Raw genomic sequence first — 13,274 nt, 5'->3', positions numbered from 1 at the left:
TTTTTTATATATTTTGATTTTTTTTCCCTTTCAGTATTTTCTTTATTTTTCGTTTATTTTTTATTTATTATTTTTCTTTTAAATTTTTTATATATTTTTGTGAAAAATGTAATACTTTTAAAATATTACATTTCTTCATAACAATAATTACTTTTAAAATTAGTTGTGTATTTGATAAATGGAGAATGAGTCCTATAAAAGTGAAGATTAATTGTAAGAGTAATAATGAGTACAATTATTTCTAAAAGTAGGTTAGAAAGATGTTTTGATGACGGACCAAAATAGAAAGAGATAAAGGTATTTGAGGGACGAATTGAGTATTTAATTTCTCTCTCCTATTTGGTTTATTTGCAATTTATATATAGACGCAGGCCATTATAGCCGTGAATGAGAATTCTCATTAATTAATCCCCAAAAAGACATATAATATGGCTAGGACAGTATGGTCTTGTAAAATGAAATTATAAACTCAAATTACTATCAATACTGTTTAATATTTATTATTTTCAGATACAAATAATATATTTTAAGGAGATACGGGTATTTAAAGAGATATGATAATTTAAATACATTTTCTCAATGCATGCAAAGACAATTTTCTCAATGCATGCAAAGAGAATTAATTATATGGAAACAATCAATTAGTGGTAAGCATTATATATAAACTTGATTTACAGAAGAATGAAAACAAAGTATTTGCAATTGTCGAGTTGATTAAAAGGCTGGAATTTCAACGTCAAAAAATGGCAAGGTCCTTGCCATCGCTCTTCGCACTTATATTTTGCTTCACTCTTATTATAGGTATAATTTCATTATTATTTATTTATTTATTTGTACGACCTTTAATATATGATACAATGCCCCAAAACCAACAGTGTGTGTATGTGTTATTATTTGGATTCACTACGCATCTGATCTAATTAAATCATAATTATAATTAATAAAATTTAACTGTATCAATTAACGAATTATATTGGAGTTGGTAAATCTTAATTAAAATGAATGCACCGTGTATTCAAATATAATAACATACTAAAAAATCCAATTTATTCTCTCGTATATATCTCAAGAAATAATTATTGGATTCCTCAGCTTCCCCTTCTAATGTATACACTTTTTTTTTTAGTGAAGAAGTTTTAATTTGTCATTTTCATTCATTTACGAAAACATGTGGAGTCATTTCTCTGCTCACATAAACAATTATTTTTTATAAGAGTCGTGTTGATCTCTTTTAAAATTTCTTTTCGTGGATGGAGGAAGTATGTATTTTAAGATTTCTTTTCGTGGATGGAGGAAGTATGTATATTCTGTGACTATAAGTAATAAATATGAATACATATAATTAAAATTGATTAAATTTAATTGGTCGAGCGCGCGCAGGTTGTTTGGGTGGTGGGGGCAAAATCTGCTCGTTCGATTTGGTTTCCCCTTGTAATACTAGAGATCCAAATTCTTGCATAAATGTATGCAAGAAAAGTGGTCTTGGAGGATTTGATTTTGTTGCTGCATATTGTGTCAACGATTATTTCAAGAAATCTACTTTTTGTACCTGTACTTATCATTGTTAAACATATATAAATGGGATACAATATTAATGTATAACCCAGCCATAAATGAATGAAACTTCCCTTGTTATTATATTTTGTCATTTTGTATTATTTCTATTCGTCGCAAATGCAAAACGAAAAAAATGACAATTCGAAACTAAATATTCGCTACTTTTTTTTAAGAATGAAGCAAAAATTAATAAAATACAAATTTTGTTGAATAGAGAAAAAAGGAAAAAGAAGAAAGAAATTATATTAATCCAAGAAATGTGTGTGAATACAATTATATTTCCCTAGATCATCTAGGAAAATCAGCGGTCCAAGTAGATTGGCGCGAAGAAGAAACAACAAAATTTGCAAGCGAATTGAATGTACACCCCAATTGGGGTGTTGAGAATTTTGTGGATTTCATGCAACGCAAACCACCAATTAAGTTGATTTCATTCCCTCTCGTTCAAAATTAAGAGGGTGTTTGGCTAAATTTATTAAAGAGCTTATACGTTCCAACAACTTATAAGACATATAGTTTTTTAAAAATTTATAAATTGTTGATATGTTTGGATAATTGAACTTATAAGTTAGAGAGATAATTTTTTTGCTAGAGAGAGAAAATCGAAGAGAGATGAACTTGAAATGACATAAGATGAAAATAACAATTTATAGTTGAATCATATTTGTAAAATGATTGTTGCATATAAGATTATGAAAAAATAAGTTGGGGTAGAGAAACTTATTTTTTGGGCACTTGAATCTTATTTTTAGAGCTTATAAACTATTTAGAAACTTATTTTGCGAAACACTTTGTATGAACTTATAAGTTCCTAAACAACTTATAAGATCTTTTAAAGATTATCTATTTTTAATTGCAGCTTCATTGAATTGTTTTAGTGTGGTTAATGTTTTGGGCCTGGGCTTATTTTTCAGCGCATGTGCATAAGTGTGAAAATAGATATATAACCTCAGCCCATGCTAATTAATAGCAGGGGTTTGTCGTCTAGCTGCGGCTGACAAAGAAAATTGCTAGAAAGAAGATGATGGAGAAGAAGAAAGGCTTTTTATTTTTTGTTTTTGAATCATTTAATAAAATGCAACTAAACATAAACAATTTGTATCAAATAAAGTTTCAACTACATATAGAGGGTTTTGTTCGGACACTAACATATAACTCTCGCTCACCAAATTCTACATAACAAAAAATTCATCACCAAGAATGCTTATAAGTTACGAAGCTCAATTGTTGATTCTATTCACATACACATGTTATGTTGCTCACAAGTGCAACAATCCTTTATATTTTGCATCCGAAACAACTCTAATCAACAACACAATTGATATTAGAAAAATTATTGCATGATGTACAAATTAATTTCAATATTAAATATTTTTTACATTTTGTTAATGTGAAAATTTGTGGTATCCCAATCCAAAGATCTTGGCTCCGAACCATTGATGTGTCAAAGATTCACCATGGCTGGAGGCCAATTATGTGCTTGATTTTCCCAATCAATTATATACTTTCCTATTATACAAGCTATATCAATAGTATATATACATACACAACATTATAAGATGACGCACCAACAATTTAGATATTTCAAGGCAGCAGCAATTTCCAAGTTCAAAATGACAAGGCTATTCACAGCTCTCATCATTATCGTTATTTGTTGCAGTCTTTTATCGGGTATAAATTTTACTAGAATTCTGGATTATTTGATATTTTGATTATTGTTAATTATATTATCAGAGTCCAGAGAGATCAATTATACCTTATACTTTGACTTTTTGCACTAGTTTAAAAAATCGCACGAGAATGAATGTTTAGTTGTTAACTTGTGATGTGTAGTTTAATTTTATTTTCTTTTCGCATATTCTACTTAGTAACCTTTATGAGAAACGAACAAATGCCAATATTTTGGTTTGAATAATTTGCTCTCATACTATTTTTTTTTTTATGTATAGATAGAGCTAATTTCGAAATTTTGTGAATCCATAAAGTATATATAAACTAATGTATTCTATTGTTTGAATTGTAGGTTCAATTGTTGATGCGGGAATTTGCACTCGTAAATTTTATAACACACCTTGCGATATACAAAGTTCAATTAGTTGTAATTTCACATGTTTTAAACATGGTTATAAATCCAATTTTGTTAGTTCGTTTTGTGATGTTATGAGAGATCGTATACACACATATTGTGGTTGTAACTATAATTGTTAAGTAGTATAAGAAATCAAAATGATGTTCGTGATTCTCTTACTATAACAATAAAATGTTATATGAAGTTTAGTCGTACGTTGTTTATACCCTCCTTATGTCTTTTTCTTTCTCCCCTCGTTATCGGCATTTTAATTTGCAAGGCACTTTCAATGGTTTGATGAAGTTTATTATTTTATTTTTTTGACGGAAATGAAGTTTATTAATTTTTAAGAATTTAATTGAAAGGCTACGAGGATTAAACAAGGGATTATGAGCAAGTAAAATAAAATCTAACTTGGACTTCCCAGGCTTGAGGCCCAAAAAGGTCCAAAATCTTCTATCTAAATAAGCCCCGCATATTTCAATATTAATATAGAGCAGTGCTATTAATTTGGACAAAATTTGTCCCCCCCCAAAAAAAAGGTCAAATACTTCAAAAAAATGATTTATTTAAAATTATTCAAATTTTAAAAAGTGAGGAATGTGGAGAAAAAAATTATTAAAAAATTTATTCAAATTTCAAATTCAATTTTTTATAGGTTTTGTACTTTAAAAATTAAAAATTAAAAAAGTTATTAAAAAATTACAATATGGAAAAAACAATAAAATCAATTAATTTTTTATTTTAACCAAAAAAATTTAAATAAATTTATTTTTAAAAATATTTAATTATATTTTATTCGAACATATTTTATCCAAATAGCATTACTGATTAATAATATATGCCTTTTCCCCCCTTTGATCTAAGAGAATAACGACGACCGATGATGTTGCGCCGTTGCGGTGGCCAAACATAATCATTTACTAACACATACATGCATTCATAATCTGTGCGATTCTGTATATAAATGAGTTACAGAAATAATTACCTCAAATTCATAAAGATTTATAAGGTGGAGATATACTTTAATACTTTTAAGCCTTATTTAGTGCGTAATATTATGGGCCTTATTTAATACGCAATATCGGATAAAATATTATATATTTAACTGAGATATGTATAATATGTAATTTATTTGGTAGGACGTGTTAAAGTTATAGTATATATTTAATATTTTTTTATAATTATAATTAGTATTACTCATACGATGTAGTAGTTGGCATACAAAATCACACTATCTTTATAATAATTTATGACTTTTGGTCTAAAAACGATAATTTGTTTTGCATCAAATAAGATATTGAAGTGTTATAAATATATGAAAATAAATGAAAATTCCAATTGCATTAAGGGCAATTTTTTTTTTTATGTGTATAAATAGTGCCCATGGAGAACGCTAGATATATCCATCATCCAAGCTTGATTAACCAAATTATTATTTTTGGAGAATACTAACCGTAATTTGACATGGCAAAAATCGCGGCGTCGTTTTTGGCTATGCTCGTCTGCTTAAGCCTAGTCGCAGGTACATATTTTACTATAAGTATAGTTATTTTTTATGGGTATATTGAAGTATATTTAGATTAATTTTGCAATAAATTAATTTTGTGCAGGATGTTTTGGCGACAAAGCAGTTTGTCAGCTTACTATACGTCCAAAAAGATGCGACCCCGATACCCCTCACAGTTGTGATGGTCTTTGCATAGCCAAAACACATCCGGCTAATTTTATTAGGGGAAGTTGTATTCGTGAAACCCTTATACAGACTTATTGTACGTGCACCTATTATTGTTAACTATTATAACAAATCATGGTAATGATTATATATTATATTAATTAAATAAAAAAATTATCATATTCAGTTGTTCTGGCAGACTTGAAATTAAATTCATGTTGATTTCCTTCTCTGTCCTATTTGGTTCATTGCCACTTTTTATATTGATGCAGTCCATTATATATAGCCGTGAATGAAAATTCACATTAATTAATTTCCAAAACATGTAATAAGGCTAAGGCAGCATGATCTTGTAAAATAAAATTATAAACTCGAATTACGAAGAGCTTGTAAAATCGTTTGGTTTGATTAATTGAGACCCTGTAGACAACAAAAATGAAGTGCTTCTAAATTACACAATTTCAACACACCTTAATTAGATGCAGTAAAATATTACTCCCTCCGTCCACGAAAGAACTTTCTATCTTTCTTTTTTGGGACGTCCACAAAAGAACTTCATACCTATTTTTGGATTATACCCCACCACTTATAATCCTCTTACTTTTCACTTTTCACAACTTTCAATATTAATTATAACACATTTTCACCACTCCCAATACACTCAACTACCTTTTATCCACTCTCAATACACTCAACAATATTTTTTTCTTAAAACCCGTGCCACTCCCTCCTAGAAAGTTCTTTCATGGACGGAGGGAGTATTAGCTAGCAGGATCTTTGACAGGTGATGTTAATTAGAATTCGTAGATTACGTTTGGTGGTTAAGAAAATAAAGCTTTCAAGCAATATGATTTATAAGAATGTGAATCCCAAAAATAAAAAATGAATACTAGTAGATTAGCAATGCGATTTATAAGACGTGATTATGGAAGAAAAAAAAATGAATTCTAGTAGATTTTTTATATCGTATTGGATAAATAACCATGCAGGAAATTATAGTCTCGTGATTACAATGTCTTGTTCGAATTAATCTAATAACGAATGCAATAATCACGTTATCATTAATAGAGTGTGTGAAATTTATTGTACATTCTTTTTTTTGAGGTGGGATTTATTTTACATTCTTATTATCAATAATATTTAATAATTGTGATTTTAAGATACAAATACTATTACATTTTATACTGATACCAATAATTTAAATACATTTTCTCCATGTATGCAAAGAGAATTAATGTTATGGAAATAATCAAGTAATGGTAAGCATTACATATAAACTTGATTTACAGAAGAATGAAACCAAAGTTTTTGCAAGTGTCGAGTTGATAAAAAGGCTGGAATTTCAACGTCAATGCCCACATTCTCCTTTGAGATAGCTAGCTCGATGTCTTAGAATTCTCGAGTTCAACGGGGACGACACATCAAAAATTGAAGGAGAGTAAATGGTGAAGTCCATTCTGATTCTGAATCTGCCACCGCCTAATTTTTCGAGTAAAACTTTTAAGGGCATTTATTTTAAAGGATTAATCTTGATAGATAAAATAGTAATATTAAACCCTTATTTAATTAGATGAATTGAAACTTTGAAATATACAAAGGCCCTTGATTTTTTTTATCATTTAACCTAGTTTTATTTTATTCTTATCCCATTTAAATGTGGGATTAAAAAAATCCAACTATTAAGAACAAAAATATTCATTCATGCAAAATAAGTATCCATTAGCATATAATTTAGTTTTGTGCGCTTAGAGAAGTTCTGAAGCCCATTACCAAAATTGCTTTGTCCAAACGAGAAATCTTATACAAAGTAATTAAGATAGTTTAAAACAATGGGCATGCAATTAAACTAATCTACCACGGTTTATCCGACTAATATTTTGTTCTAGGAATTCAATATTAAAACAAATGAGCCCAGTTATAGACTGAAAAGGATGAGCAGGAAATAATTTATTGTTATGAATTCTTTGCTTTGGGAAAATATACATAGGATCTATGAAGAACAAATTGATTACTATTATACATCAGAAGTTTTGGCTTGTCTTTGCAAAGAACACATCGATTGGAATGTGCTTACCCCGTGAAGGAGATCTTTTCTGCTTCTTTTTCTGTCGATTATAGCTCGTCTCTTCCTTCTCGACGAACCTGGCACAAGTATACAACATTTCGAGTTTGAAAGGTGTGTATGAAACTAGTGATGATAAAGTTGAATATAGATGAATCACAATCACCTTAGCTTAGGCTTAACAAGTCTGTTTTTGTTGCTCGACTCCTCATCTTGCAGACGCTCAGCGAGATGGAAATCGAAATGCTCTTGCCTTTCCTCCGTAAAGCTGGGAGGCAGTTCGGCTCCACATACAGAGCATTGGTAGTCATTCAACCAAAACATGGATTCTCTAGGATATAGTGAAGACCCTGTCTCGTCGTTGCTGCAGTTTCTCTTCTGTTGATCAAAACTGATTTCCTCAAACAGCCCAGACGACAAATCACTTTCCACTAATCGACCAGTTCCTGCTGGAAGGAGCTCTGTCGAAGCTCCAACTGTATCGTGATGAGAAACCTAACACACAAAAAAGATCAAGAAAAGTTTGGTCGGGGTGTTAATAAACAAAGATAGTATAAACTTCCTAAATTTGAATACACAGAAGAGTACCATGAGTTAGAATACGCACCTTTGCATTGAAATTGTCAATCTGGTGATCAAAAGTTTCTTGAGTTTCAGCTTCACTGTGAAAATGACTTGTGCCCGTGTGTTCAGAGTCTCGTATCTGATGGGTATCTGCAAAATCAATTGATTCGGATGGTTCTTGTATATCACTACATAAACTGGACTCTGACTGTGCTTGAGCTCTGGGCCCTCGTCCAGAAGCATCCTCTGCCACTAGAAAGTTAGAAAGTGTCTTTTGTTTAGGATCAGCTGCAACACCTTCTCTGCCTTCACTGAAGTGTGACATTCGCAGTCCTAATGCAGAATCCAGATAAATAGCCAAGATCAACATGTATGAACTATAATTGATAAAAATGTTGCAGTACACATCATCAGTCTCAGTGGTAAAATGTACAAATGTATTAGTCCCATATGATAAAATTCTGAAAAAGAACAAAATATTATACTTAGTCATCCTACCCATGAGTCTGAGTGATACCGGAAGTTCAGCCTTGAGAAGCTTCTTCGCGTGTTTCAAAATGTCCTCACTTGAGCAAGTATAATATGGTAGAGTCACTGCCCAAGTTCGAACCTGGAGTATATATATATATATATATAGCCAAATTGCAACAGCATCTCATCAGGCTCCATTCTGTAACTTGATTGCCAGAGTGAGTCTGAAACAACTCACTCATGTGTCCAAAATTGCAGCAGTACATCAAATCATACCTCAAAACATGCTGTTTTCAACTTTAATGTCAATGTTCTTCCATGGATGCCTTCTTTCTTCATGTCGGAGGAAAGATTTTCTGAAAGATCAACTGCAAACAGATTGTCCTTAAATCAATTGAGGATGTGATTGAAGACTGTGCAGCAAGCAGAATGTCAATCTCAACTTTCCTTATTAACCTTAAAAGAACCAGAATACATTGTCCATACACAGACCAATATGTTTCGGGAGACAGGATAAGAAAAGTTGAGTGAGCTTTTTTCTTTATCACCTAATTTCTGGAAAATCAATGTCTCATTTCCTGTAGATGAGAATGTTCTTTCTGTACTCATACTTTTCCTCTGGGTCACTTGAGGCGTATCTGTCCTCCCAATCCCCAAACTGACAGATAAAAAGAAATCTGCAAAGGAAGCAAATAGTTTCTAATATACTTCCGTTATAATGGTATTATAAAAATAATACAGCAGATTATGAAGAAGTGTGTGATATACATCTCAGAATGATCATTATGCAGATTAAGTAGCTTAACTAGTTGACTAGCATCTCAAAATCTTCCGGACCAAACTCGGAAGGGTAACCAATACCTGGGGGATTCTCAAACAAATCCAGAGTATTACAGAAAAGAGATTACGAACCTGCAGATGTATGAGGAAATAGTGCACATATGATACTACTTTTCTGCAGCATTTCCTCACAGGTCGTAATTCCGAGCACTCCTTTCAAAATATTTTCAGTCACTTTACCAATGCCCCCAATCTACAAATGGACCTCTTAGAATAAGGATACAGAAGTCTCAATTTACAACAAGAAGTATCACGAATAGATGGAGAAGTACCTTCCTTATAGGTAGTGATGATATAAATGTCACAACAGCCGCACGCTCATTTGGCAAAATAAACTGACCATTTGGCTTATTGATATCTGAACAAACCTGCGTAAAAGTAAGCAAATACCAAATACATACATTACAATTTACAAAATATAGATTAGAGCATGCTAACATGTGAAGACCTGATTAAATGTGATACATAGTGAGACAGTATATAAGTGCATGTAAAGGATGAGTAGAATATCAAAGTTAGTCAAAATTAGCCCTCTGAGGAATTAAAGATTCAAAAGTTATGTAGACATTGTCATATTTGCTTGAAAGCTCCACTCGTGATTTTTGGAGATCAGATATAGACTCCAGAAGATTCCACTCTCTTTCTCCCCGAGACAGCTGAAACTAGATAAAAGCTTCACTAAAAGTCTAAAACATAGGATCTAGAAATCGCTTGTTTTAGATAAGATCCTCAATTTGGATTTGATTCACCAAGAGAATATATATGCTATACTTTTCACTATCTAATATAACTCCAAAAGAATGATAACTTGGAGAGTATAGTTTTACTATTAATATAGCAAGGTGGTGAATTAAATAGAGCAGAATAGATTTCACAAAAACTGAGACCTTGTTATGAAAGTCACTAACATCCAATATACTGGATCAGTAATTTTTCCAATACCAGATAACCAGGCAAAAGTTTGAGTTATGCATGATACAAATGGTGAAAAATAAGCAACCAAGTAAATGTAAATCTTCAGTGTTTGTCACTGAGCACCTTGGCAAGCAAGCGATTTGGTGCCACCCCAGCACTACATGTGAGTCCAGTCTCCTCGTGAATACATTCTCTAAGCTCTTCAGCCACCTTAGGAAACATAATCACCAAGAACTTATGAAAATATAAGTAGAAAAATTAGAAACCAGAGATGAAATGATAACGAATGGTATTTAAGGGAATAGATGAATGTTTCATCAATCATCCTGACATACTTGTGCACCGGTCATCCCTTTGTCATTGCAGAAATTTGTTATATCTAGGTAAGCCTCATCCAAACTTGCAGCTAGAAAGTTCGGATCGTACCTGTGGAAAACTAAATGCAAACAAGTGCACTGAGGAACTCAGTAAAAGGTAAAAATATCCCTATCAAAGACAATCAATCTAGAGGAAAGGGTGACATTTAACCTTTTCTAGTTAAACCACTAATATGAGTGTATTTCTTGAAGTCGATTGGAACAAAAATTAGTTCAGGACACAGTTTACGTGCAATAAATCCAGGCATTGCAGCTCTAACCCCAAATTTCCGTGCCTACAAAAGATAGCTGTGCCTCATCATGTGATGTAACTGCCAAATTGTATTATAAGCTCAACCAATGACCTTCATGATCAATACAACCCTCATTCAGCTGTACCAACCTCATAATTAGCTGTTGATAGCATAGACATGCTACCAACAGCCATTGGCTTGCCTTCTAGAGAAGGATTGCTCAGTGTTTCAACGGCTGCATAAAAAGCATCCATATCTACATGTAACCAAATCCTTGACAGATCACGGGTGGCTTCCAATTCTGCAATTTTTCTATCAGCAATCTGAAAAAGATGTTTAAATTTTCATTGAGTTTATATTATATTGGCGATCAGTAGGATAGGCTAGCCGAAATAGCTTCACTTCTTCCACTTTTGCAAATTCTCCCATTTATTGCCTTCTTCTAAGTTATCAAACTTTAAGAGACAGGCATCACATTAAGGCATAACAATAAGAAACTCCCACTCATCATAATTATTCAATTCAACTCTTTCTTCATCATTTTCCACCTGTGACTAATATATACCTTCTGATGGTGTGATACATCTGAGTCCGTAAGCTTTGCAAGCTGCGCCCGAAAACTCTCGATTTTCTGCTTCATGTAAGCTTCTTTCTTTTCCTCGTGTTCAAAATACTTGGACCCCTTGCTCATCTCATATACTACCCTCTGCACTTTTTCCTTGTCCACCCCTTCCATCCCTAAAAAAATTCAAGACTCCATAAGCTCAATTCGGCCAAAATAAACAAATACAATCATCATAATCAGATGGCAAACATCAATTTAGTAAATATTGGAGAGATTCAATAGTAATCTTGAAATTTTAAATTAATAAATAAAATAAAGAAACCTGCTTTTGCGGTAGTATAAACAGTGTTGTAGGTTTGCCATGGCCGAGCCGAATCATTCCCGGAATTTGACTTTTCAATTTCTGTCATTGCTTTGGTGTAACAATTGCGGATTTGAGGAGTGTGACGACGGTGTTGAAAATTGGGGAACTCAATTCAATCAAATGAAAACCGAGAGATGGAGGGCAAAAATTTACAAAAAAACAAAGTGGAGAGAGGCGCCAAATATAAATAATCTAGTGCTAGAGGGCACCAATTTCTTTTTCTTTATCTTTTTCTTTTGGTAAGGAAACACTCCGTCCCTCCATAAAAAAATAGTCATGATCTCATTTAAAAAATTATACTACTATTTATAATGATAATTAATTATATTGTAATAAGTGGAGAATACGACTCACAATATGATTGATGGTTTTCAAAAATAAAAAAAGAACTAATTTTCATGGACATCTCAAAATAATAAAAATGAACCACTATTTTTTATGAAAAGAGAGAGGACTTCTTTAACTTAACATGTTTTTTGTGATTAGACATATAAGTGCGAGTTGCCTTGTTGGCGTGGGGGGCTTGATGTTTGACGCGGAGGAGCGCATGAGTGCGGAAAAGGAGAAAGAAAGAACGTGAGGCGCACTAACGAGGAAAAGAGGGGAATAAATGAAAAAAAAATATTTTTTGAGGTATTTTTTTGTTTCCAATCATTTTTTTATTATTATTTATTTTATTTCTTAATCTGTTTAATCTGTTTTTTTTATGTGTTTTAATGTTTAATAAGTCTTTCAAATTTTTTTGTCTATTTTTAAATCTATTTTAAATTTTTTTAATATGTTTTTAATTGTTTTCTTATTATTATAATTTTTTCATAATTAATGTAATGTTGTATTTTAATTTTAATAAAATTTATGTTGTTAACTTAAATATTTAATTTAATTTGAAAATATAATAAAAAATAAATAAAATAAAGAGGAAAATGGGGGGAAATGAAAAAAAAATTGATATTTTGAGGTATTTTTTCTGTTTCCAATCGTTTTTTTTTTTACTTCTTAATCTATTTTTTGATGTGTTTTAATGTTTAATAAGTCTTTTATTTATTTTTTTAAATGTTTTTAATCTATTTTTAATTTTTTTAATCTGTTATTAATTGTCTTTTATTATTATAATTTTTTCATAATAAATGTAATTTTGTATTTTAATTTTAATAAAGTTTATGTTGTTAACTTAAATATTTAATTTAATTTAAAAATATATTAAAATAGAAATAAAATAGAAAATAAAATTTAAAGGCTCAGGTATAGAGATCCCCATTGTGGAGAAATGGGCTCTTAATTAGTATAAAATTAATATTTTTTATAAAGTATAAAAGTCCCCTTATGTAGTACTCGATAAGTTATACTCTCTCCGTCCGCCAAAAGTATTCCACAATTACTATATTTGGCGTCCGCAAAAAGTTAACTACTTTCCTTTTTAAGCCATGGTCCCACCATCCACCTTTATATTTTATCCTTACAAACACTCTTTATTTACAAAAAACTCACCCCAAATTCAATCTCAACCACACATCTCATAAAGTGGTGGGATCCTTTCTCCACTACATCAACATCATCACACATTTTATTAAACTTCGTGCCCG

At 31.2% G+C, this 13,274-nt stretch overlaps 1 protein-coding gene across 2 annotated transcripts; it reads right to left on the bottom strand.

Moving 5' to 3' along the window:
* Positions 1 to 7,232: 7,232 nt before the first annotated feature.
* On the bottom strand, positions 7,233 to 12,072 carry LOC131005263 (DNA polymerase kappa). Of its 2 annotated transcripts, none has more exons than XM_057932149.1 (14): positions 11,650 to 12,072; positions 11,328 to 11,500; positions 10,912 to 11,085; positions 10,681 to 10,804; positions 10,488 to 10,588; positions 10,276 to 10,386; positions 9,510 to 9,605; positions 9,310 to 9,430; positions 8,946 to 9,074; positions 8,674 to 8,765; positions 8,425 to 8,536; positions 7,970 to 8,259; positions 7,529 to 7,857; positions 7,233 to 7,442 (listed from the first exon to the last, which is right to left on the bottom strand). In XM_057932149.1, exons 1-14 carry the CDS (start codon positions 11,735 to 11,737, stop codon positions 7,322 to 7,324), a joined length of 2,061 nt encoding a protein of 686 aa, XP_057788132.1. In that variant the 5' UTR covers positions 11,738 to 12,072; the 3' UTR covers positions 7,233 to 7,321. The 2 variants fall into 2 exon arrangements, with proteins under 2 accessions (XP_057788132.1, XP_057788133.1); XM_057932150.1 differs by having other exon boundaries at positions 10,276 to 10,362.
* Between the last annotated feature and the right edge of the window lie 1,202 nt (positions 12,073 to 13,274).

The sequence above is a fragment of the Salvia miltiorrhiza genome, chromosome 1 (genome assembly GCF_028751815.1).
Source record: "Salvia miltiorrhiza cultivar Shanhuang (shh) chromosome 1, IMPLAD_Smil_shh, whole genome shotgun sequence".
Classification (NCBI taxonomy): domain Eukaryota; kingdom Viridiplantae; phylum Streptophyta; class Magnoliopsida; order Lamiales; family Lamiaceae; genus Salvia; species Salvia miltiorrhiza.
Note: the sequence above shows the minus strand (reverse complement) of the source record. Positions and strands in the feature narration are given on the sequence as shown.